Source organism: Aethalodelphis obliquidens, unplaced genomic scaffold (assembly GCF_003676395.1).
Source record: "Aethalodelphis obliquidens isolate GAN/ISIS:26980383/991018 unplaced genomic scaffold, ASM367639v1 scaffold7, whole genome shotgun sequence".
In the NCBI taxonomy this organism is placed as follows: Eukaryota; Metazoa; Chordata; class Mammalia; order Artiodactyla; family Delphinidae; genus Aethalodelphis; species Aethalodelphis obliquidens.
Window position 1 is genome coordinate 46,816,255 of NW_020837951.1, and position 27,218 is coordinate 46,843,472.

General features: G+C 38.8%; 2 protein-coding genes across 7 annotated transcripts in view; one reads left to right on the forward strand and one right to left on the reverse strand.

Moving 5' to 3' along the window:
• Positions 1–11,437, reverse strand: part of TMC1 (transmembrane channel like 1) — a 385,069-nt gene extending 373,632 nt beyond the window's left edge. For all 5 annotated transcript variants that reach the window (XM_027105688.1, XM_027105687.1, XM_027105692.1 and 2 more), the window contains exon 1: positions 10,653–11,437. The gene's annotated coding sequence lies outside the window, so the exon portion shown is untranslated. The remainder of the gene's footprint in view (positions 1–10,652) is intronic.
• A 91-nt stretch (positions 11,438–11,528) lies between these two features.
• ZFAND5 (zinc finger AN1-type containing 5) lies at positions 11,529–23,152 on the forward strand. 2 transcript variants are annotated; one of them, XM_027105693.1, is made up of 6 exons: positions 11,529–12,074; positions 16,501–16,658; positions 17,085–17,196; positions 17,845–17,948; positions 20,684–20,809; positions 21,494–23,152. In XM_027105693.1, exons 2-6 carry the CDS (start codon positions 16,508–16,510, stop codon positions 21,640–21,642), a joined length of 642 nt encoding a protein of 213 aa, XP_026961494.1. In that variant the 5' UTR covers positions 11,529–12,074; positions 16,501–16,507; the 3' UTR covers positions 21,643–23,152. The 2 variants fall into 2 exon arrangements, with proteins under 2 accessions (XP_026961494.1, XP_026961495.1); XM_027105694.1 differs by lacking the exon at positions 11,529–12,074 and adding an exon at positions 14,199–14,220.
• Positions 23,153–27,218: the final 4,066 nt, after the last annotated feature.

A 27,218-nucleotide genomic window follows, 5' to 3' on the forward strand; every position in this document is an offset into this window, starting at 1 on the left:
GAAAACTGTATACGTACATCCCAAAGAAGAGAGTTGACCCTTATTATACCATATACAAAAATTGAAATGGTTCAAAGACATAAATATAAGACCTAAAACTACATATCTCTTAGAAGAAAACATAGGATAAAAGCTTCATGAAAAGAGAGAAAAAAAAATTTTTTAAGAAAAAAAAAAGTAGGCTTTCAATTGGCTAAAATAAGTAGAGGAACATTCCAAGAAAAGGGAACTAAGTTCACAAAGGTAACAGATATAGGAAAGTAATGCTTTGTTCTGGGAACTGTGAAAAGCTTGGATTGCCTGAAGAATGGGTTCTGTATAGAAGATATGAAGAATAGGCCATAAAGGAGAGGGCCTCTTATAACAGGTTAATGCATGTGGACTTTATTCCATAGGCAATAAGTAACCTTGGAAGGTTTTCATTATCAAGGGGATACGTAATAAAATAGAGCTTAATACCAATAATATTTTACTTTTGTATTGATCTTTATTTTATTTTATTTTTTTTTAAGACCATGCCACACAGCATGCAGGATCTTATTTCCCAGACCAAGGGTCAAACCCGAAGCCCCTGCAGGGGAAGCACAGAGTCTTAACCACTGGACCACCAGGGAAGTCCCTTGATCTTTATTCTTTACAAGTTGCTTTTACATACATGATCTCATTTGATCCCCACCACAATTCTATAGTGGAGGTGTTACTACTACTTGTCAGTAGAATAATCTTTAAACAAGACATAGGCCCAGGTCTTATATGATTTCAAATTCAATCTGCTTCAAATCTACTTCCATTGTAGGAAGACTGATGTTTTGAAGTTGTGTGCAAAATACACTAAAGCGAGAGGATACTGAAGGCGGTAGGGCAGCTCCTGAAGAACACAGGAGCTGCTGAGACAGAGTTGGCTTTAGAAGCCAGCGTTTAGCCAAGTAATCGAAAATCAGTGAGCAGGCTTCTTCTCTTCTAGAAAGTTTGACTCTGCCACGAAGGCAGCGGGAACAGGATTACGGAGATGATCTCAAATTTCTTTAAAATTCCCCCATGGTACTGAGCACTGTCCTAGGCACAGAGCGCTGCCAAATAGGTGCCTGGGGCATTCATTCCTCTCCGTGGGCACTAACACTACATGCCAAGGACAGGGAGAACCTTAGTCCCTACAGTGTTCTGAACTGTACTACCTGCTTCCAATTGCCTACTACAGACCCAGATCACATCACTCCAGCAGAATGAAATCAGATGCCTCTTCCAACATGACACAGATATGTTTGTTTAAATGACAGCTGTAGGATTCCGCCAAGGACATGTGGGCCATGTGAAAACTGGAAGCACAAAGCTCACAGCTGTTCATTTCAACAGTCAAGAGTGGACAACTGGTAAGAATCCATACAATTTTTTATTGTTTAAGTCAGGTGCTCTTGTTTTTCTAATAGCTTCCCTGCTAACGATGCAAATTTGATCTCTCAAAATAAGGATTTTTCAGGAAAACATCTTGCATATGTTAACAAAGACGCGTTTGGTTCGACTTCTCTAACACTGAAATATAAAGTGATCAAGATGAAAATTTCCTAACATCATATTACCTTTAAAGGTTATTCTAAAATAGTTAAAACATTAAACTCCAGCTTTGTTTCAAGGCCCCCTCCAGGTTCTGTCTTGTCGTAAGCTGAGCTTTCACAAGACTCCAGCACCGACTCACTCACCTAGTTCAGACCTTTCTTCAGGGTCCCTGAGTAATGCTGATAGAAGTGTTAAAGCAGAGGATTAACATCCCTCATCCCAATTCCCTCAAATAGTAGTTTTCTTTTTCTGCTTTTTGTTTGCTTATTGTATTTTAGCTCGAGAAATCCTATCTTTACAAGAAATCTTTTGTTGAAGTCCACTATATACAACTGCTAAAAGCAGAGTTGTAGTTGAAGAAGACAGGAAAAGAGGGGAGACCTGATTACTTATCCTCCCTTGGGCCCAAAGCCTTAGACTGGACACAGAATAAAACAGTTGACCTTAAAGATTTCTGAGGTAACTTAGAATCTGAGGCATGATCTTCAAGATTTAGGAGCATAAAAACACTGAGTTAGACCAACCTACTGAGTGTGAATAATAGAGCAGTCTACTTGATCGCTTCACTCATTCATTCTTCCCACAATTATTCACTGAATATTTACGAGGTGCCAGGCACTGTTCTTAGCGCAAGGGATATAGCAGGAAACAAAAGAGACTAATTTTGTGCTCTCATGGAGCTTAAAAGATAGTGGGGGGAAGACACTTAATAAAGACATAAATAAAAGTAATATATGTTTGATGTGATAGAAAATGGATATGAAGAAAAGTAAAATAGGATAAGGGATAGTAAAAGGGTATACACGTGTGCGTGTGCGTGTGTGTGTGTGTGCTCTTTTATGTGGTGAGTTGGGAAAGGCCTCCCTTGTGAGGGTGACCTTTAATCGGGGAGTCAATAAAGTGAAATATCTGGAACAAGAGCTATTCAGGTGGAAGAAACAGTAAGTAGAAAAGCGCTGAAGCAACCGAGTGCTTGGCATGTTTGAGGAAGAGCGAGGAAGCCAGAGTGACAGAAGCAAAGCAATGAAGAGTGACAGCAGTAGAAGATGAGGTCAGGAGGATATCAGCTCCTCGGGGGAAGAGGCCAGATCACCCTCAATGTTGCTCTGCAGGCGCCAGCTGCAAGTTATGGAGTGGGTGGTCAATAAACATGTGTTGGAGAGACTCAGAAAGTCCATTGTTTTAATAATAAGAACAAATCAAAGAGTATATATAATTTCTTAGTTCTTCCATGAGAAAGTCTGAGGTGGAAATTTTGTAATGTATTTGTCTGATTAGAGTCCAGAACATCTTCTCCCTCCCTAGTGACCCCTGCCTTGGGGACAAAGTGCCTTCAGTGTTTTCAGGGCCACATCTCCCACCAGTCAGTTTCTGATGTTCTTATTGCTCAGATTACATAGGATGGCATGTTCCAAGGAAAATGATGACTAGTGAAGAATGAACAACATTAATAGATAAGATCCCCTGGCACATAGAAATCACTTTTAGATCAGAAAAGAAACAAACTGTTGCAAAATCAATGGCCTTGCACTGTAGCTCTGAGCTTCACAGAATTCTGTCAAGTGTAGTTTTGGTCAATGATGTCACTCCCTCAGCCACTTAGAGCTGCATTAAGCACAATTCCAGAGCTAAACTGATATTATGAGGTAAAAATTGGTTGACTCTTTTACTTGTATTTCTAGGAGCAGGCCACTTTTAGCATAATTTCTTAAGAGGAGCAATTTTCAAATGAGGTTTTATGGCAGGCTTTGTCTTGTGTTTCTTTTTGTAAGGATAGCCATAGTCTCATCATTCCCTCTCTTGGGACCCACCATCCGCCAAGAAACATGACTGATTTCCTGGTTTTCTAATCCCCTTTGCAATTTGTGACTGAATTAATAACAGCAAAAAAGTCATTCTATTTGCAACTCTAAATATATCAAGATTGCCAGACTGTTCAAGAAAAAAATGCAATCTTTGCTTTTAGATTTTTTCTTAAAGGGACATTTCATCTTTGTTGTAAGGAAGCTAATTCCAGACCACACACCAAAAAAAGCCATAAATCTGTGCAACATAGATAATGAAGTAACTTAGACTGTTGACTGCAGGTGAAACAAGGAAGAGTAGAATATTTTGTAGGCCTATTATGATTAGAAGCAGGACATTACATTTAAACTGCATGACATTAAAAGTCAAAAAGGATAGGAACTTTTGCTGTCAGAGAGTTTGTTTGGTTTGGTTCCTCATCAGCATCCTTTGTGCCCTGATATATTAGAATGCAAGCCAAGTGGTAGGCCTCTTATCCTTTTTACCTTTTCCTGTCTCACAGGGAAAGGTACTGACCCTGTGGATAGGGTAAGTCAGCAGCTCTGACCTTACCATTTATACAGCTGGATTTATGAAAAGATATTTATTCACTGCCAGTAGTTCACAATGAAGGTCCTGCCAAAGTCCTTGGTGACCATGAGGCAGGTCATCCACTCACCTGCTCCAGGTATGATCTCCCTCACCTTTCCTCAAAATAAATAGTACTTGGACTAGGGTGACCAACCATCTAGGATTGCCCACAACTGAGGGATTGACAGGGACCTGGGACTTCTAGTGCTAAAACTGGGAAAGTCCCAGGTGAAGCAGAGGAGATGCTCCCCCTAAGTTGGATGCCCACAAAGTATGAAGCAGCTCTTGACTAGGAGCTGTGGACAGTGGGCCTTGGTGGAGTTGCACTGCTCCCTTTTACCACACCCAGGGTAAGGCCTCACTGTCCAGGCCTTTGAGGAACACCATGTAGAAGTCCTCTCATTTGTCCAGTACCAGGGTAACCTCTGACAATTTCCACATTAGCAAAATGGGGATAATAATTGTGCCTACTTCCTAATTCTTCTATGAGAAATAATTAAGTTAACATTAATATGTATAAAGTGCTTACAGCAAAGCTTGGCATTTAATCAGTGCCTAACAAATGTTACCTACTGTCATCATGGTCATTAGTTTCTGGATGGGAGAGAAATGATGCAGGACTTCACACTGTAGTTGATTCTCTCCTAGTGAATCTTAACCATCTTATGCGTATTATCTTTTCAAAAGTGAAAAAGTGAAAAAAGAGAGAGGAAGGAAGGAAGAAAGGAAAGAAGGAAGGGAAGGCGGTAGGGAAGAAAGGAGGGAGGGAGGGAGGGAGGGAGGAAGGAGGGAAGGAAGGAAAGAAGGAGAGGTTACGGTTAGTAAAGTCAGTTAAGATTTATCTGCTTTCTTAAAAAGTAATTCTACCCACAAGGACTGACATTTGAGCAAGGTCAAAGGCCATATGAAAAATATTTTTTTAAATGCAAACAATTGGTATTAATATATGGCATTTTCAGAATAAGTTACTGCTCTTATCAACATTGTTTATCATAGTTTAGAAATGCAAATCTGACCATCCACCAGTAGGATAATGATTAACATAAATTATGTTACATCCATACTCAAATTTTGTTAATTGAATTTGTTAAAATAAATAAGGTCAATATTTATGCACTGATATGGAAAAGATCCCCAAAGCATACTGTTGCAGAACAATATATACAGCACAATTCCATGTATGTAAACAAATCACAAAGACATCTGTCTCTCTCTATATATAAATATAAGTACATGAATGCATAAAATAAGGTTTGAAAGTATAGACACATAAGTACCTAAGGATTATCTTTGGGAAGAGGAGAATGGGTTGGGGGTTGCTTGAACAGGAGACTCATTCTTATGTTAAAATCGTGTGCTGCTTGAAATTTATCCTCCAAAGAGAATATATTCATATACTATTAATACTTTGTAATTTTTTTAAATAGCATAATAAAACAGATGTAGAATAGATTTCCACCCCAAAATTCTTTTGTTATTTTCTCCTTCTTCTTTTTCCTTCATCCTCAACATACCTCCAACATAGGAAAACAAATTTGCTATAAATGGCAAAGCATCCAAGTTACTGCGGATGAGGTGTATGGCATATAATCCACTAACCAATAATGAGAGTTGAAAATAGTAAACAGACCACAAAATTATACCCAAGTACAAATTGAAAGAAACAGCCACCCTGTTGAATATGTTTAGCAATAAGTTCTAAAAAAAATGATGGCTGTTTTTAACCAATGGCATCCTAATAGTCATAGAATACATTTAAATGGAAGACTAAAGTTATGTTTTTCTGACGTCTTTGCAAACTAGATAATGGTAATTATCTGGATTAAATCTTGTATCACGATTTTTGGGAGGTTGGGATGGGTTACTGTGTGAGCACATCCTTTCATAGCATTAGCGTTATCAGCGCATAACCTGAATGCTGAAGATGCTGTCTAGAAGACTTCTGTGCTGGGTGGACAGCTGAAGAGGACCCTCTAAAAGTTTGTAACTATGACTAGTTTAGGAAAGGTATTACTGCATTGGAAAGGACTTGAGCCTCAAAGACTGACCTGGGTTTGACTTCACTCTTCAATAACAACTATATGATTTGAGATATATTACTTATCTCCTTGTACCTCTGCCCTACCTCTGACAAAAAGCATAATCATCACTACTTCAAAGGATTATTGTAAAAATTAGAAATAAGGTATATAAAAGCACAAAGCACAAAATAAATACTAAATATATTTGCCTGAAACTTATATAGTTCCTTTAATCCTTATGCAGTTACACTGTTGTACTGGTTTTCATTTTTTTAAATAATTTATTATGAATTTCTGGCTTTTTATCCTTTTTTAAAATTCTACCTTAACTATAAGGTCAAATGATTACAAAAGAATAAAGCTTTTAAAAACAGTTAATGAACAGAAATTTACTCATTCAAATATGCACTCAAAGAAATCATGGGGTCTTATAATTGCCAGGGGCTGAAGAAGTCATCTGGTTGAATCTAACTCTTATTGCATGAATCCTTTATTTCATACTCTACTCCTGAAGGCTTCTCAAAAAGAAGCATGCTTCTTAACCTCTAAACCAGAAAAAAATGGGGGGAGAGAAGTCTTTTTGAAAGGAAGAGCTGGACTAGAAGAGAAGCCACTAGTGTACCTGGAGTATCAGCACCTACTTCTTTCTAGCAGAACCATTGCACCAGGTGATAGCATTTACATCCATGGAAGTGAGTGAAATCACTCTGAGAGTATGTGCAGTAGAGAAACAAAGAGTGCTTGGGTGCTAGACTTAAGGAATGCCACATTTAGAAGTTGGATAGAGAGGTTAGAACCGGCAAATGAGACTTAGGAATTGCCTGTTAGGTTGGCAGAAACTATCTAATCAGAGTTTCTATTACGGTCACAGTTTTGGGTGAGATGAGTGATATACAAGATATACAAGTGTGGTTCACACTCTAACAGGAAATATAATTATGACGTAAATTAAAAGAGGAAATGCTCCTGGAGAGCAGCAGAACATTGAACCACGGGACAGAAGGCTAGAGTTAAATTCCCATCTCTGACTCTTACTAGATGTATGACATTGGACAGGACACATGAGTTTGCCCTGAGCCTCAGTCAACTCCTCTGCAAAAGGAGAGATGATAATACCTATCTCAATGGGCTGTTGTAAGAGTTCATTGAATTAATGTATTCGAATATACACTGTAAATGAAAAAATGTTACACAAACTCTCCTTCTAGAACTTACATTCTTCCAGGACAAGGGCCCACCCTACCCATTTCTCTCTTACCAGTTTTCTGATTGAATCCTGACCACCCTGATGGTATCTACCTGCTTTCTGTGATCTTTTTCTGTTGCCTGACAGCTAGGGCCTTAGTGCCAACTGCCACTGCCCCAGCTCTGTACCATTCTAGTTGCTATGGGGCACTTGCCAAATCACTGACCCCATTCCTGACTGTCTTTCTGGCCCACCCACCAGCTATGAACCCAAGTTATGACATGCTCCAAAGTGTTGTTTCAGAGCCAACCCCACATACAACTACTGAGATTCAAATCACATACTTAACATCTATACCTAGATTGTTTGTTCAGTCACAAAGATTTCCTAAAGTTCTTGAGACCAAAGTACCTTGTGTCTTACAAAGGTGATATCCACAGCAATATATATATATATATATATATATATATATATATATATATACACACACACACACACACATAGATATTCATCGATTTCCTTCACCTTAAGTTCTTAATGTGCATAAGTAATAAAGGCTTTTGTTCATTTAAATAGTCATAAAAATTGTTTATGGTTATGATGAAAATATCTGGATTGTGTCTAAAAGTCTTATCTAATTAGGTAAGCCATCCATGCCATTTATTTGAAGATTCTTTGATCAAGTTGTTTTCACTGAAATTAAGTATGGCTTTAACACTATCAAAAGGTCTACACAGTAATTAAACTGCTACTGTTTTATCATTTCCCCGGGGAAAAATATTCAGCCAGTCACTTGTTGAGCTAGGTCTAAAACCAATCCATTATTGGACTCACTGATATTTTAATTATTATTTAATTACTAATTATTAGAGGAAAAATTTTAAATTAAGTAATGGTATGTTCTACTCTTAATTTTTTAATTAGCTGATTTGCTCTAAATACAATATTATATCCTTTCAGCCAATCATTCTGAAAATAATAAAAATACAATTGAATCTTGTTACCTTGACCTTTGAGATCTGGGAAGGGGATAAAGAAGGAGAGAGAAGAAGGGTACTATGTGAACATCAAATGACACCTAACAGTTTTTAAAACCCCAGCAAAGACTTTGTGCTTCACCAAGCTCTACTCAAGCACAGAGAAAAAATGTAATACCCATGACAGGGTGTTACAATCATGCCATACATAGAAGCAATTCTTATTCCATAATGGAAAGCTCCATGTCAAACTAAAATAACTCCAGGTCTTTTATATTTTACAGTGGACTAATAACCTCTATTGCTATTTTTAAAAGATGTCAGTTTTCTACTTTCTAAGAAATTGAATTAATTTGCTCTTCTCCAATTATCAATCCCCTTTTTGGCTCATCCCTAGATTACAAAGAAAAATGTAAGTGAACTTGTAATGACTTTACCTGAATTCTTAAGCAGAATACAAACTGTTCCAACTTTCTCATATGACATGCCAGTTTGCTATAGTTAACTACTTTAAGGAAATAAGCCTAGTTCCACTGGTGATGGAGATGATTGGCAATGGAACTCAGATTTGGGTGAGTTTTCAGCATCCATTGTCATTGGTTATATGCTCCCATAGCATTCTGCACCTTTCTTTCAAAATATTTACCAGCTCATTACATATTTGCATGATAATATTGTTAACGTCCTTTTCCCTAATATGACAGTAAGATCCATGAGAACAAGGGTAAGATCAATTTTTTCCCACCAATGTATATTCCAGCACCCAGTTTAGTGGGTATCTAGAATGTAGCAAGTGTGCAAAACATTTTTATGGAAAAAATGAATAAAAAAATAATTGAGTTAGTATTATTTTCAAGGAGTATTTAGGAATGGATCAGTACCAGTCACTTGGTATGTTCCATGTAATGAAATTCTACAAAAGGTATTTTTTGAACAATCAATAACACCACATTTTGAGCACACACCACTTTCTCCGGTATTTTTTGCAGAGGCTGGTTTTAACCTTCTTTGATGACCATGGTGACAGCCCTTTTGCATACTATATTAAGAGCATTCTGCTATATATTTTGTGTTCTATAGTTTGTCTTTACAGACCAACTGATAATTTAGAACACCAAAACAAAAACAAAAATACTCCTTAGAAGCATATCCCCTAATCTGTTACACCAGAAATATGAGAAAAAAAAATTTTTTTTAACTTTTTCCCTTCACATGGTGTGAACATCTGATTGAGAGATCTCTTACAGCATGGTGGGGTAAGTCAGTGGTTCTCAAACTTGAGCGTGCATCAGAATCACACGGAGAACCTGTTAAAACACAGATCACTGGACAAACCCTCAGAGTTTGTGATTCCATAGGTCTGGTGTGGGGGCCTGAGAATCTGTATTTCTAACAAGTGCCCAGGTGATGCTGATGCTGCTGGTCTGGGGACCACACTTTGAGAACGACTAGTGTAGGTGCTGAAAGGGTAACCTGCTAAAACTAGGTTCAATACCAGGTATATTCCTGGTTGAAATAGTCTCATAGAGAAAATTATAAATGGTTGGTAGAGAAGACAAGTTATCAGAAGGGGCTACATATTATGCAATACATTATTAAATAACCAGCTTGCCTTATTACTTAGCTGGGTTTTTTTTTCTTTCAATTTCACTCCTTCAGGAATTATCGTTTCACCTTTTAATAACTAAAATGGGAGGAGGGGGAAATCTCTAAGTTATTTTTGTCCTCAGTAAGAACCACCTCCATTGATTCCCTGTCCTTCAGTGCCGCAAGGGAGTCACTTTATCACTTAACTGTAAAAAATGGATATATAGTACCTATCTCAGTGAATTGCTGTGAGGATTAAATGAAACCCTAAATGAAAAATACTTAGCCCCCCAAATGGTCTGTAAATGGTAGCTGCTATGTTTTTACTAATTTGTCTACTCACTCAAGAAAGTAAATTTCAATGGTCCTGGGACCAGTGTCTGAAACTATCAGTGTCTGAAACTATCAACACTTATATTTCTAACACTTTAATTGCCTACAGCAATAACTCTAAATTGCAAAGAAAAATGTTCAGTTATGTTCTAGGGATTCCACTTACTGTGGCAGAGAACTGTTTGATTTGGAAATTTTGGCACAGGGCACCAGGACAGCATTCTCCCAAATACACAAAATTATAAAGAAGAATCACCTGGAGTACTACTTAAATATTCAAGTTCCTGAGCTCCACCCCAGACTACCAAAACTATCTCCAGGGGAAAGTCCTAGGTGATTATTTAAAAGTAAACAATTATTCCAGGTGATTTTTCTTATCACCAAGTTTGGGAAGCAACGAAGGGACCTCTCACTCCAGTCTAATGGTGGCTATTAGAAGCCCTAAACATCGTTTCTATTTATTCATTAGGCCATTGTTTACTAGAAAATTTCCTAAGTCCTTTCTGTCTTATTACTTGTGTTTTTTGAGTTGAACTAAAGTCACCTGGCGAGGCCAGTTGCAAGTGGGTTTTTTTGTTGGTGCTTTGAAAAGCTTCTCAGTGTTTTTAGTTAACTCACCCTTTCAAACTAGTCGGGGCCTGTGCCTCATTTTTGAATTGCCCCCTTCTGAACTTCCTCCTGCAACGTCTCCTTTTTGATCTCTCCCTCGGGTCTAGCTTGTTTGTTCCTTAACTTCATCTCGGGTAGAACATTTGGTGCTTTCCCAGTTCACGAGGCTCTGCTGGAATAGTCCATTTCCAGGGATTTTACAGGCTGGCCAAAACAGTTTGCTCAGAACGGTGTCGCCGGGGCCGAAGACGGGCAGCAAGTCGGCGGAGCACTTCCTGACTCGGCACAACCATCCGTGACCTTGGGCGAGTGAGCGAGGAAGCGAGCGCCACCCGCCCCGCTCCTTCCTGGGAGCATCAGGGGCAATGCTCAGGCTGGACTTTAGAACCGAAGGCGAGTGTGAGGGAACCGGACGGGGGAAACTTCATAAACAGGCGAGAAGACCCAGAAGCTAAACAGCAGTTCATTTTCTCTTCTTGAGCCGAATCCTTCTAACACGTTCTTGTTGGGTGGGGAAGGGGTGGGGAGTAAGGAGGAACGGGAAATGTCTGCCAAAGGCTTTAGACAAAGCGCGAGAACTCAGATGGCGAAAAGTCGGCTTTACTGAGAAAATCGGAAGGAGAGAGGCTGAGGGCGGACAATCAGGTTAAAAATAGAAACGCATCCTCCACAGGACTACTTCTTTCCAACTCCACCCTGGGGCCAGCAGCCGAGTCAGTGATTCGGCTCCGCGCATAGGTAGCGCGCTCAGGCTCGGCCCCGCCTCCCCGGCCGGGTGACTGGAGGCGGAGGCGCGGCGTCGAGCACGTGACGTCAACGCGCTCCCCGCCGCGGCCGCCGTCGGGGTTTTCGCTGACGCACAGACCCCGCACCCCCTCCCCTTTCCCTCACTGCCTGAGCGCCGGGTGGAGAAGACGCGTCAGTTGACTGGAGCGCAGGCCTACGTGCATCTCCTTTTGGGGTTCGTCGTTCCCTGGAGCCGCACACCTTCCCCGGCAGTAGCAAAGCGACAGAGAGCGCCATCCGCGGGCCCTTGCGGCGCCCAGGCCTAGCTGCGCGCGCCCCGCTCGCCCTCGGAGTTGGCCAAACCCGCCGCTGGTGGAGGCGTGAGGCAACGACGGGCCGGCGGCGCGAGCAGCGTTAGCCGCCGCGGCCTTCGGCCCTCCCTCCGCCTCCTTCTCCGCCCCCCCTCGCTTCCCTCCTCCCACTTCCCGAGCTCCGGCGTGTCCCGGCCACGCTCGGTGCTGCTGCGGGAACAAAGGAAGACCCCGCGGCGGCGGCGCCACCTCCGCCTGCGGCTCTGACCCGCTCCCGGCCCGCGGCGGCGGCGGCGGCGGCGAATTCAGGGCTTCCGGCTCGCCCCTCCGTGAGGGCTCGGCCCGGTCCCACCGCGCCGGCGTCGCGCGCCAGCCCGGTTCCTGCCGCCGAAGGGTGAGTAGCACGGGGCTTGGGGAGGGCACCCGGCTACTCGTGGTCGGCCGGGGTTGGGAGTGACGGATTCGGGCGCCGCAGGCCTCCGACGAAGGCCGAGTGGCCAGCGTATGGCGGCGTCCGGGGGAGGAGAGCCCGCCAGCTAGCTCAGGAAGCACAAAGACGGAGGCGGCATTCTGCCGTCGAGGCCGGAGGCCTAGTTCCCTGTGCCCCGGGCTCACTCGCACACTCATGGTCGGGGAAACAATGCCCGGCGTGCGGCCTCCGGGGGTTCGCGCTCTGGGCCTCCCTCGAGTCCGTCGCGGCCGCCTTCCGCGGTGGCGCCCGGCGTGGGCGGCCAAACCCGGAAAGACAAAGAGGCGGTCGCGGCGGCCGCGCCCCCAGCCCCTTGCCCGCCGCACCCCCTATCTCCGCCTCCTCGGAGGGGCCGTTCAGGGTCGGGGGTAGGCGCGGGACCGGCAGGGTTAGGGGCCGGCTTGGCCTGCGGAGCTGCTGTTCTGCATGACTCAGTGGTTTTTGGAAAAGGCCCTGCAGTGCTTTCCTGAACGAGGCCTTTGCTTGAAAGGGCATGGCGGTAGGGATGGGGGACCAGTGGGACCCGAACTTGTTTTATAATCCGCTGGAACGTTGGGTGAGAGGGGTCTTCTCTGTCGTGTTTTAGTTTTACCGATGTTGCTGCGTTTCTCGCCCGAGATGCCTTTCATGAAGGAAATGGAGCACCTTCTCCTTTGTTTCGTGCATTTAGGCTGAGGAACATGAAATTCTTTGCTCGCTTTCCACGCACTCCGTGGAGCTGTGTTTTGGGAAAAGGTCCGGGTTATCTTTATTGAATGACTGCCTTCTAATAATCTAGTCTAAGGGCACATTAGGGTAAAGTAGTATATAGGTCATAGAGCCACTGTTCTTCAGCTTGGCCATTCAGGTAATTTACAGACTTTTTAAAAAATCTAAATGAATTTTATTTTACTCCTTATTTTTAAAAGTAGGGTTTTAGAACTGAATTGGTGAAAATACTGCAATTTCATTTTTCAAGTTTTTCTTCTAAAAATGTCCCCCTCAAAAAGATGTTTAATTCTTCCCTATTTTCTATCTCTCAGGGCCGGTATTAAGCCTGAAAAGGAGCCTTTAAAATCACACTAATGTCCATTTAGGAAAAGGGAACTGAGATCTGGAGAGTAAGGGCTTGCCCAAGGTCACTGGCTTAGAGGTAGATTAGAAACTAGAACTCTGGTCTCAACTCCAGGTGGGCAGGCATTCTTAAACGTCTTTTAACGTTTTGTGCACCTGAGAGAAGTAAATTCCATAGGCATGAAAACCTTTTTTATTCATATTTGAGGCTGGAGAATTTTTCAGTTACATGCTCCTGTCTTTTTGGTTTTGCTTTTCCTATGAATTATAGGAAGCCACAAACTGTAAAAAAAAAAAAAATACACGTTTCAGCTATAAAAACTATAAAAATAAACATTCTAGCTATACCTGATAGAGCTGACATGATGAATGCTCAAGTTTCTAGCAACTTTAAAGGTAGTAAATAATAATGGTATTGTATTTTTCTAAAATACAAGTGGAGAAACACAGTACCTAATGGCACTCATCCCCGACACCCACCTCAAAAAAAATTGCCACTGATCATGAGGATTCTTTCTGCCTTGATGCTCTTCGCTGTGCTTGGTTTTTATAAACAACCCTGACCATTTGGCTTCATGAGTGATTAATGATGCTTGCATTTTCTAGATTTAATGTGAGATCATTCCCTGTGTTAGAAAAAATCTAGCAATCTTAATGGCATCTTTTTGTTTTGTTTTCTTATATGAGCGCTGCATCCTTAATTCTTGGGGTTGTGTAGGAGTTGGCAGGCTCTGAGATAAAAATAGAAGCTGATTTCAGAGGCCTCTGTTGACTAGGCTTTATGTGAGAGCCTCCATCCCGCTCACCCTGTCACATTGCAGCCTTGTGACAGGCTGAAGCGCCCGCCCATGTGATCTAAGCTTCTGAGAAATATTAAGGCAAGCTTTGCTCTTGTGGTGGCATTTAAAAGCTGGCTTTCGGGGGGGGGGGGAGTCTACAAGATGAGATGCCATGTAGAAGACTGATGTCCCAGTGTCTCTTGTGTTTCAGTTTGGAGGCTGTTTATCGTGACTTGAAGGTAGATGTGTTTTCTGAAGAAAGGTGGAATACTTTGCATGTGAAATCATTGGGTGAAATTCCCACCCCCATTTATATAAACAAAAGATTTTAAGAATCAGATTAATATTAATGTGGGTTGACTTTTAGGCCAATTTACTTTTAAAGCCACTGTTAGATGACACTAGAAGTTAGTATAGCAAGTGAGCTAGTGTAATTCTTAAGCTGGCTTCAAGGAATGGCCCTGCTTTTTGTGCAGGGCAAAGATTCACATACTTTGCATGGTAGGCATGCAAATACACTGTTATTTGAAGCATTTTTTGTACATGTTATACTCAAAATTTTAAAAACCCAGCTGAAAGTGTTTATTAATAAACTTCCTAAGTGATGTTGAAATGTTTACACTACCCTGATCCAAAATGAGTCAGCTAAATTCCACTTACTATTTAAAGAGATAGTGTCAACTAAATTAGTACTATTATCTGAAGTAAGTTGCAAGTATTGGTCACTTTCTGTACAAGTTTGATTGGCTTGAGGTATTTTCAAGCTTGAAATATAATGGCTTTTTGCTAACAAAAGGAAAGATTACTATCATTTAGATTGTTGGAATAATTGACAGGATTCGGGCCAGGTCAAGTTTGGTTAGTCCTCTTCCCCCCTTTTTATAATTTTGGTAAAAAGTGTTAATACTTGTTAAAACATTGCTTTTAATAACTCACTAAAGAGTGTATCCTAGTATGTGGTGGTTGAAAAAAGCAGTATGAAATTCTAGGAAGTAACAAGCTGTAGCTGAAAGTACTTTCCTGCACTTATTTGAAAAGTTCATAACTTATGAGTCACCTTCATAGTCAACATTAAGGTACAGTTAAAGGAGAATGACCAGAAGTATTGCACATAATCTCCCCTTGATAAAATGCTCTGAAATACGCTTTTGGTACATTCATACATAATTTAAAGGTGACATGGAAACCTTCCAGGTTTTTAATTTTTTTTCTTAAATATTTATGTCTGTTAACTCAGGAAATTTTACTAAATTTAGCAAAACATTACTGTTTGTGCTAATTTTAAGAAGGCTTCTGGAAAAGCAAGGGTATGCTTGCTATATAAAGCTCTTTCTGGTAACCTAGCATTAAATATTAACCATTACTAAAGGTTGTGTGTATTGCTTTATTTTGCCATATTGAAATTGAGCTTGGAAAGGTTTCATTATTTTCTGTCATGAGGCAGACAAGTGCTTGTTAAAAGTTTTAATAGAGCCGTTGGCTGAGAAATCTATGGCTAATAATTTGTACATTATAGGTTTCTAGGCACTGACTTTAAAGTATACTCAGACCTAGATTTCTCATGTCAAATGTAGAACAAAAGGAATTTCTTAAGCAGCTTTTTCCTAAATTCTTAAAGAACTTCACTTTTTGGTGCCAGGGTAACAGGAAAAGCTAGATGATCTACCAGCTCTCTTTTCAGTCTTCTGTAAAGGTGTTGCAGCATTTAAAAAGTACAGATGCTCTGCCCCGTAGCAGAACTGAATTACTACAGGGCTCACGTATGTTCAGATGTTAGTTTTAAGAAAGCTCTAGAGCTACATCCAATATACAGCTAGTTTAAAGAACAACTAGTAGATATGAAGAGTCAGTAGTTAATTGTGATTATTTGAAATAATCTGCCTGTAGTGTAGGAGAGTAGAAAGTGATTTAAAGATACCAATTGCCAAAATTGATTTAAACATAATTCTGGTATCGGGAAGGGTGACCTTTTCACGAATTACAGAAACAGTGACAGGTAAAATAATACATTTTAATGTTTAATGATAGAATTTTTTGTCCTAAAAATGTGAAGTCATGATAGTTCATTGTTTATCAAGCTAAAACAGTTCCATTCATGTCCCTTGTTTTATAAAGGCAACAAAATATTCATAATTTAGCCTACTCTCTTTTAAAGATTAACACAATTGGGGGCTTTGTTAGAAACAGACTCAGTGTTTAGAAATGATAAAGGTACAATAATGACTATCATACTAATTTTAGTGATTTTTTTTTTTTTTTTTTTTTTTTGCAGTATGCGGGCCTCTCACTGTTGTGGCCTCTCCCGCCGCGGAGCACAGGCTCTGGACGCGCAGGCTCAGCGGCCATGGCTCACGGGCCCAGCCGCTCCGCGGCATGTGGGATCTTCCCAAACTGGGGCACGAACCCGCATCCCCTGCATTGGCAGGCGGACTCTCAACCACTGCGCCACCAGGGAAGCCCTTTTTTTTTTTTTTTACTACATGCTAGTTTCTAAAATTTTTGTTTTGTTTTGTTTACAGGAGAAAAATGGCTCAGGAGACTAACCAGACCCCAGGGCCCATGCTGTGTAGTACAGGATGTGGCTTTTATGGGAATCCTAGGACAAATGGAATGTGTTCTGTTTGCTACAAAGAACATCTTCAGAGGCAGCAGAATAGTGGCAGAATGAGCCCAATGGGTAAGTTGGTTCCAAGAAATAACCCATTTGAAGACCTGGTGGACAGAAAATATAGAACCAAGAGTTGGGCCCTAAGACTGAGAATGAATCCTGAAAGTCCAAGGAGAGAAGACTCGAGAAAAGCTTGAAATTTAAAGCAATAGTAGCCCAAGTACTTGGAATGACTACATGAGGAATGAGTGACTGTCTACAAGCATCTTCTAGCTTTTTCATTTTCGTTTTTGAGTACATGTACTCACTGGATATGACTTTTTAATATATTTTTGTTGTTGTTTGGATATCACTTAAGTGTAAGATTCTGCAGCACAGTGAAAGTACTTAAGTCACTAATCTAATTAAATGCAAGTATTTGTTACTTATTAATAGTTTTGGTAATGAGTGTTTGTAGTGTTGCTTTGTTTCTTACCAATCCTTTTTTCTAAATAGGGACAGCTAGTGGTGCCAACAGTCCTACCTCAGACTCTGCATCTGTACAAAGAGCAGATGCTAGTTTAAACAACTGTGAAGGTGCTGCTGGCAGCACATCTGAAAAATCAAGGTAAGATTAAACATTTCTGGGTTTTTATAATAATACAGGGAGGAAATAAAGATAAATGACATTATAATTATGAATGTTAATAAATAATGATGTACTACATCATACATATTGCCTTATAATAAGGATGTTAATACATTAGATGCCCTTGGCTTTACATGTGTTGCACAATTGGTGATTATTCCAGTGTCCTTTAATATATGATCGTGTAGGTCATTGAGTAAAGCTATGTATTAACAACGCACTCCTGAACAACCTCAAGGATACTGTGTTGAGATGCTGTGCTTTTATTTCCTTGTAATTGAGGCGTAATAATTGTAGAGAATGAGGCTCTGCAGACTATATTGTAATGCCACGTAAGGCATTCTGGCAAAGCTACCCCTTTTGCCCTTAAACAAATCACAGGCACAGCTAAAAATTTCTAGTTGGCTATAATAGAACATCGTAACCTATATAAATATGCAGGCTTGAATTGATGAGCCATTCATCAAATTGCTTTCCTTATTCTCATCCATCTGTGCTGGGCATCTTGTTTAGATTATTTAGCTCCATTTGATCACATTGGAAATAATATATGTTGAACTGACAACTTCTTATCTTTCCAAGAAGTACCCTTAACATCTTTAAAAATGTTTGCTTGAACTTAAATAGAAATGTGCCTGTGGCTGCCTTGCCTGTAACTCAGCAAATGACAGAAATGAGCATTTCAAGAGAGGACAAAATAACTACCGCGAAAACAGAGGTGTCAGAGCCAGGTATGCTTTTTGTTTAATACTAGTTCAGTTCTGGATTTGGTAGTACAAGAAAGGGTTGGTGGAGGGATTCTTTCCTTCCCATTGAAGGACCAAAGAGGAGAGAGAGCTATAAAATAGAGGCCAAGCAAACCACTATCTTTAAAGTACCTTGAAGTGTAAAATAGTCACTCTTTAATCTCTTCTTCTCTGCCCATCCCCCCTTGCCCCTGCATCCACAAATCAGCAAAGTTTATAATATGAAGACTGAAAATGTCAAGAATTTAATGAACTGTTCACCAATATATTTTAAAAGTATCTAAATCATTAAAGAAGGTATTGTTCACAAACGGAAGAAATTATACGGACTAAATTCCAAAGCTGTGGAGAAATATTCAATAATCAAAAGCATTAACTATTCAGTCTTGATATTGTCAATACTGTAGAGAATACTCAATCAAAAGAACATATCAAACACTAAAAGAAACTTTTGAATTGAAGAAGTGTGGGATCCCTATGGGAGTTTAAAAACTCAGTGTGGAAAGGCATTTTGGTTTTCATTAGTTAGTGACTGAGTCTATGCTGAACTTACATAGCACAACCAGAAGTGCTTTAATGTTGCCAGAAGATTGACTTGTTTGATTTATCTGCGCTAGACCCTGGAACAATGATCTATATACTCTATGGTGCACATAGTGCATTTGATCAATTCATGATTTCCTGGTATAGTGTTGACTGAACACAATATAAAACTTTATTGTGAGCTAATAGTGTCAGTGGATGTGTAATCTGCTTTGGAGGCTTGCTTTTGTACGTAGCCGAGCTTATGTGAACCATATCACTCTTAATTGATACATTTAAGATGAAAATTCTTAAGTTGGGCAGGTGAATCCATATTTGGTATTTTTAAGTTAAGTTCCATCCTTATGAAATACTGACCAAATTAGTATTTGTGAGGCTTTTGTTCTGTTTCATTTGTTTTTGTTTTTTTAAAACACAAAATGACACTGACCTTGGAACAATACTCTTTTGGATTAGTTCTGTAGCTATTCTGTGCATTTATTATTTCTTAGTAGGCGTTCTGTAGTTCACTGCTCTGTCTTTTCTGTATTATTTTTCTCTTCTTGACTGACCCCCGCCCCTCTTCCCTGTATGTTTTAGGAACCACTGTCCAATTTTCAGGCGTGGCCAAGGAAATATAACTGTCACCTCCCCAGCACTATTCCACAGATTGTTCTTTACTGTTATACCATCAGGAAAAATTACATTAACGTTGCCATAGTAGATTATTAGGAATAAGTAGTAGCTAAAATATTACTGTTGGTCTAATATTAGACTGTTAATCTCACTGGATATATTACTAATGCAAATGAGTTATAAATTTGGAGGTAATTTTACAGTACCTATTAAACCAATTGGTTTGGATTTATGCTGATAGCATTAGTGTTGACCTATTGTTAGGCAATAATTTTAGTATTGTATACGTTAATTTGCTATTGGGGTTTGGATTAATATTAAAACTCAGCTTATAGTGCTTCTGGTTTCGCTGAGTTTTATAAAAGTAGAATTAAATTTTGCTGTTTTGTTTTCAATAACCTGGTGGTAATGTGAACTTTAAAAGAGTAATCTGCAATTTTATCTTTATATTGACAAATTCCATTGATGTCATGAGTAAACTTAAAACTTAGATCTTTTAGGTGGAGAAACAGGGACTTTTAAAAGTAGGTCATATCTCTTACTGTCCAAATTTCATACCCATTTTATTTTTATTTTTTATTTTTTATTTTTTTGCGGTACGCGGGCCTCTCACTGTTGTGGCCTCTCCCGTTGCGGAGCACAGGCTCTGGACACGCAGGCTCAGCAGCCATGGCTCACGGGCCTAGCCGCTCCACGTCATGTGGGATCTTCCCGGACTGGGGCACAAACCCGTGTCCCCTGCATTCGTAGGCGGACTCTCAACCACTGCGCCACCAGGGAATCCCCATACCCATTTTAGATAAGTATCACAAAGTAAATTACAGCTGTGCTCTAAAAATTCTTGTTTTGCCTCTGGAATCCTTAATAGTCTAAAATCAAAGCTTCACAAGTACTTACACTGTCCTAAAGACAACGTTGCTGATATTTCAAGTTTTTTTTTTTTTTAATCCTGCAGGTTTTCTATGTAAGACAATATAAAGCACTTATTAAAATGGCACAATAATAATTGTGAAATTTTGGAACCTAAAGTTAATTAGGGGATTAATGACTTGGGTTTTACTTGTCAAAATTTATTGGGTTTATCTACACAATTTTTCTTTTTTCTATCAGTATAAAAGCAAAATGACTTTATAGCTAATTACCTCAGAAGTTGGTAACCTTATTTCCTGAATTTGAACTGCCCTAATTTAGAAGTTTGCATTTAGGCAATTGGAATATGGAAAAACTGAGCAGATAACCACATCTCTCAGGTCTTTAAAATTTAGAATTAGGATTTTGTTTGCCAGGACTAGAGTGAGTTTAAAGGAATTTGAGTGGAGTGATAATTTAATAAAATTTACAGGAGCAAGTGGTATTATGTTAATTGGCAAGAAATTCTCAGATTTGAAAGAAGTTCTGATATTAAAGTAGAAGATTGTTTTTAAAGTACATGTTTTCAAGAAAGACTTCTTAAACATTTTCAGGAAGAATCTTACTGTTTCTCTTGTTTTGTTTTGGTCTGGTCTTAGATAATTATCAGCCAAACAATTGACAGACTTCTAATTTTTACCCTTGTTTTTCAGTTGTCACTCAGCCCAGTCCATCAGTTTCTCAGCCCAGTACTTCTCAAAGTGAAGAAAAAGCCCCTGAGTTGCCCAAACCAAAGAAGAACAGATGTTTCATGTGCAGAAAGAAAGTTGGCCTTACAGGTATTCAGGGAGCTCCTAGTTACTCCCTAAGGGACTGGTCAGTCTTACACATAAAACAAAATGCCCGACTTTGAAGAATAGAAAGTTTCCAGAGTAGACTGGAAAGAGGACAGTGAAGAGAAGTTGAGTTTGATTTCCATTGGTTTGTCTAATCATATGAAACCCTTTCCTAACTTCAGGCCTTCTGAATTACTTTCCTTTATCAGATTGATAAAAATTAATCCCTTTTGATTCTTTCCTTTGTTCTGTTCTCCTGGGAAAAAGATAGCTGAATTAAATAGTAAGCACCTACTTTGAACCAGGCACAAAACGTTCTAGATACTTTTTAATTGTTCTCCTTTAAATCTCAGAACTGTATGTGGTTGTCTTTTCCTAGCCTTCACTTGAGGAAACATTACCCAGTTAACATACGGTAGGACTAGAATTTAAATTCAAATCAGCCTGACTCCAGAGCCTGTGTAATTTCTACCCTGTTTGGTACCTACAGGAGTTTATGGAAGGATAGTTACTTAAATTTCTCACCATGTCAGAGGAGGTTAAGAGCACTTTCAGTTTAAAGTGACAGACTCTTTAATGTTGCAAAGAGTCATGAAAATCTGCTTCCTTTTCTGTATTGACTAATGCTTTTGTTTCTTTTAATTGCTACAAGTTCCCAAGTGACTCTACTTCCTCTTGTATGTACAGGGTTTGACTGCCGGTGTGGAAATTTGTTTTGTGGACTTCACCGTTACTCTGACAAGCACAACTGTCCATATGATTACAAAGCAGAAGCTGCAGCAAAAATCAGAAAAGAGAATCCAGTTGTTGTGGCTGAAAAAATCCAGAGAATATAAATTACTACTTGTGAAGAGACTGATAACTTTGTTTTTATTTTAATATATCGTAGGAAAACATTAAAGAGCAGATGCATGGCCATTTTCCTTTGATGTTCTCCAGAGTTTTACTTTACACTTGTCTGTCTTATAATCGATATTTTAGGATGTGTGGGTGTTTGTTACAGGCAGAATTGGATAGATACAGCCCTACAAAATGTATATGCCCTCCCCTGAATTAAATTGGATGAAAATCTGCACAGCAAGTTGAAAACACAGATAATAGGGACAAAATTTAGTTCCCTTGTGCCAAACAAAGTACGTGAAATATCTGCATGTTTGCAGCATATCTGCCTTTGAGAATGTAATCAAGGTATAATCTCTGGCTAGTGTTATGTGCCTGTATTTTTTTTTTTTTTTAATGGTACACCAGAAAAGGACTGGCAGTCTACTTCTACCATAAACTTTACCCTGTTAATTTCCACATTTTCCTTGGAAGCGGGAAGAAAGCTATAAAGAAAGCTATCAGACCTTTCCGTGAAACCAGTGTTTTGGTGCCATATGTAAGCCTGGCTAATTGGTCTTCTAAAAGCTGTCAAATAAGACATTCTTTGGAAGGTACACATCATAACTGGTTATAAAGAGTAAAACAGATCAAGCCAACAGGGTCTTGAGCTATCTTTGAAGCTTATCGTGCTGGCCTGCACCAGAAGATGTCTGCATTACTCTCATTGCTAACAATATTGTGTAGCACAGAACTGCACTAAGATTAATTTGTCTACAAGAAGAAGTTAAAACTCTACGTTTGGTTTTCACATATAGCAGCTCTATTGAGTAACATGCATCTGAATTTTAATTTGCAAGGGTATCTGAATAGTTAATTTTTCATGTGCATATTTTGTTGAATTGTTTTGGTTCAAGAAAGAATGTTTAAAGCTTTTTTAAAGACTTCAGTTCTTAATGTAACTGTACCCTTCTGCATGGAAAATCATAACCAACATGGCTGCGGTAGACTTCTTAGTGGTATCCAGCACCACTTGCAGAGGGCTGCTTTATCATATTAATTGTACTTGGGTGTAGGACTCTAGTGTTCTTGGGTGTATTGCATGGGCTGCATTATCTACAGCATTGTACAATAACAACTAGAAGAGGCAGTATACTTCACTGATGCTTGTCTGGTAATATCACTTCTGTGTTATAATGGAAGGTTTTTTGTGATGTATGAAACTTGTGTTTTTTATATATAAATGCGTATAGTTAGATTGGTGTCGTGGTAATGCCTGTTTTCATCTGTAAATAGTTAAGTATGTACACGAGGCACTACTTCTGATTTATTGCAGTGTTCAGTCTTAGTTTTTACTTTTACTCTTAAAGCATTCAGTTTTGCTTTCAATTTTATGTACCTTAGTTCTGAGTTAGATCTGCAGATGTGTACAGATAGTTCATATTTATGTATTGCACATAATCATGCTATTCAGCATTGATGCTGTATTGTATTATGTAAATAATAAAAGCCATGTACAGAGGGAAACTTCCACTTGTTCATTGGGTTTTTAAGCCATAGTTAGAAATCCTAAAGGGGGATAATTAGAAAATGTTTCATATTGAACTTTTTAGTTGCATTTGTAGACTTTGCATGGCTATATTGTAAATTTTTTTCCATTGCCATCCCTGAACATGATATATTCAAGTGAGAGCCATGAGATGAGTGTTGTAAAACATCGTAAGTGTGGTACATAATAGGCAATTTAATTTTGAAGAAATGAATAGGCACTTTTAGGGTTAAAACAGTCTTAGAACTTAGGTCATAATTTTTCAATCCTCCTATCTCCCTTTTCCTTTTTTTTTGCTTTATAAATGACACTTTAGGCATGACAGTGTGTTTACAACAACAGACATAGTCTTGTTTGGGGTTTGGTTCTAATGTTGAGATGGACCCGTGGGCTTGGTCTTTGCAGGTGTCACGTGAGATAATAAAGAACAAGGGATAACGACATGCTGACTTCCAAAAAGCAGAACCATGACTTCGCAGTGATGGGAGTTTGAAATGGAAATACCCAGATGATTCACTATCACCTGTCACAGTATTTTGAGTGCTGCTACTTTTGCTTCAGGTGAGCGGAAATGTATACTATATGAAGTATGATGAGGGTAGTGTCTCCTGAAATATGAAGGATATTGAAGAACCAAAATTGAGTTGAAAATTATGGTATTTAGAAGGCAAACTTAATTTTTATTCAAAGTTTAAATAAGACTTATTTTCCCTCAGTGCTACCACTGTCAGACATTTGCTTAATAAATTTTTAAACCTTAAGGTTTTGAAGTCCAAGAGTGGTACGTTGGGGATAAAGAAGACTTACATGGGAAGATGATGGACCTTTCGACTTCATTCTGTAGTGGTCTTTGAAATAAGTAGCATGAGATTGTGGTAATAAATGTTTCCATAATCATTTCCTATGAGAAACACTAATTTAGAACATATTTGGACTTAAGGATTGGATTTGTCTGGAACATTGACCGGGGAGAAGGGATCAAAGTGTTAAGGCAGCTAGGAAGATTCAGTTCTACCTAGACTCCTGTATTCAAACCTGAATGTTTCTCAGGCAAGACTATAAGTGGGTATTATCTTTGGAATGTACACTGAGATATAAAGCATGTCAAGAATGTATCACGTTTCATTTTGCACATGCCCACTCCAGAAATGTTTTGAGAGGACAGACACTGATGACATGAATTAGCTACATGGCCTAGGACTAGTCCTTTTATTAAGTCTATTCTTCAGTGGGCTTTCTCTGCAAAACTAGGGCCTCTGGTTTGAGGGGAAGTGTGTTTCCCACAGCACGAATTTGAAAAGGAAAAAACTTGAGTGGAATGGCATATTAGTTAAGAAGATAGTGGACCCTAGGACCAAGTTTGATCTGTAAATAAGGATGGTAAAAATGCATGGCACATAGTGTTCCCTATTAAATTTTTTAAGGACTTAATTTTAGGTTCACAGCAAAACAGAGGTAAATACAGAGATTTCCCATGCACTCTCTTCCCCCACACATACATAGCTCCTCTATTACCAACATTTACCACTAGAATGGTACATTTGTTAAAACTGATGAACCTATATTGACGCCATAATCACCCAAAGTCCATAGTTTATAGTTCACCGTTGGTGTTTTCTGTGCATTTGGACAAATCTGTATTGACAAATCCATCATAGTATCATACAGAATATTTTCACTGCCCTAAAAGTCTGCTCTGCCTATTCCAACACCCCAGCCCCTGACAACTACTGATCTTTTTACTGCTTCCACAATTTTGCCTTTTCCAAAATGTCATACAGTATGTATGTAATCTTTTCAGATTGGCTTCTTAAACTTAATAATATTCACTTAAGTTTTTTCCATGCTTTTTCATGGCTTGACACCTCATTTCTTTTCAGTATTGAATAATCCATTTTCTGGATGTGTCACAGTTTATTTCCATATACGTACTGAAGGATATCTTGGTTGCTTCCAAGTTAGGGCAATTATGAATGAAGTTGTTAAAAACATCGGTGAGCAAGATTTGTGTGGAATAAAGTTTTCAACTCCTTTGGGTAGATAGTATGGTAAGAATATATTTGGTTTTGTAAGAAACCACCAAACTGCCTTCCAAAATGTGTACCATTTTGCATTCCTACCAGCAATGAATGAGTTTCTGTTGCTCCACATCTTCACCAGCATTTGGTGTTGTCAGTGTTGTGGATTTTGTCTATTCTAATAGGTGTGCAGTTAAATCTCGTCACAGTAACATGATGTGGAGCATCTTTAGTATTCTTAATTTGCCATCTATCTGTATATCTTCTTTGGTGAGGTGTCTGGTAAGGTCTTTGGCCCATTTTTAATCAGGTTTGTTTTCCTACTGAGCTTTAAGAGTTCTTTGTGTATTTTGGATAACAGTTCTTTATCAGATGTGTCTTGCAAATATTTTCTTGCAGTCTAATTTGTTCTCTTGGGCTATTATTAATTTTAATGTCCTAGAGTAATGATTTCTAGAACTTGAAAGAGAATTGTTTGATAACAAGATTGGTTACATTAAGTTGTATAATGAAAAGGTAAAGATCTGTAACTTTAAAACTTTCAGTTTAAAGTGATTAGAATCATTCTTTTCAGTTGCCTTAAATGAAGTTCTTTGCAAGTAACTAAAAATGGGCAAACGTCTACTAAGTAATAGCAACGTATTAAGCATACTACTGTTATGATTGTATTTGAATTGGTAATACATTCACAGGGTTCAAAAGTGAATTTATTGATATACATTGAGAAGCAAAGCCTCTCTCATCCTGTTGCATATGCCCCATTCCAAAGGTACATTTTAGGTAACTGTCATAACTTGGAAAGTTTATCTCCTCCACATCGTGTAAACATTTGTGTGCAGAGCCTTAATTTGACTCTCATTTGCTTAATTATTTGAATTCAAAGTTCTCATAGTGATTTTTGTTCATAAATTTAGCTTATAATTTTGGAGAGAATGATGGGTGTGGTTTCTGATTGATTAGCAGTAAGATGATATAGCCTTTAACTACATAGATGGGTTTCCATGGGTGAAATAGCATGTTGTTAATGAAAAGTAATTTGAAATTTGATAAAGCAGTTTCTTATGTTTGTACAGTCTGCTTTAAAGCAAACGTACATGTACGACAGAATACAAAAGTGTCATTTAATGGTTATTACTATTTTCACACACCAACTCTGGCTTTTAATTCATATAAAAGCAAAGAGCATTGTTTTGTGTTTTCCCCTAGAGTACATTTCTGTTCTAGTCCTAGAAGTAAAAGTTAAACCATTTTGTGGCATAAATGTAAGACTCAATTTTGTCTACAACTAAGTGCTACTTTCCTTTTTAGTATATGTACTGACTTGCTATTGTATTTCACATGTGACACTTAAGTGAACAGCAAGATGACAGAAGTTATATGTTATTTTCTAGTTGGTTAACAACCTGTTTTGAATATATTCTTTCCTGATGGTTTTGACTGAAATGATCACCACAGAACCTCAGATTGTATGTATGTGAAATCATCGATAACACGAAGGCTATTCAGGAATTAGGGTAATCTATTAGTCTGCTCAAAAATTAATAAGAAATCTTTCTAACACATTTCTTAAATTTTAGTTGAATGCAGGAACTGTTCACAAAACAGCAATTACTTAAGCCCTTATTCTTTTAGAGCTTACAAATCAGCCAGAAAAAAATATAACCAAACTAGCCTAGATGAGCTCAAACACTAGTGTCTGAGTAATTTCTCAGATTGATTTTGTGTGTATAATCCATGGCAAATTAAAAAATGGTAGCAAATTCTTCCTATATGTTTCTGTTCTCTCTTGCCTCCCCATTACTAAAAATGCATTCAAACATGAAAATTAGAATACCATGCAAATAAATATGGTTTAGATTTTTTTAAAGCATTTCTTTTTAAACTTGTATGCACCCTGGTGTTCTCGTTCCATGTCCACCCCTATGAGAAAAGTACTTCTTACTAGGGTGATGTTTCTTAAGGAAACCCTCCCTAGACATAACCCCATGTACTTAGAAATATCACCCACATACTAAAAATATTTGGC

What these genes read in the sequence shown, in the direction of transcription:
- ZFAND5 (XM_027105693.1), top strand. Translation starts at nt 16,508, where the DNA reads ATGGCTCAGGAGACTAACCAGACCCCAGGGCCCATGCTGTGTAGTACA. An exon ending in TGGCAGAATGAGCCCAATGG is followed by an intron (nt 16,659 to 17,084) that starts GTAAGTTGGTTC and finishes TTTTCTAAATAG; the next exon opens with GGACAGCTAGTGGTGCCAAC. An exon ending in AACAGAGGTGTCAGAGCCAG is followed by an intron (nt 17,949 to 20,683) that starts GTATGCTTTTTG and finishes CTTGTTTTTCAG; the next exon opens with TTGTCACTCAGCCCAGTCCA.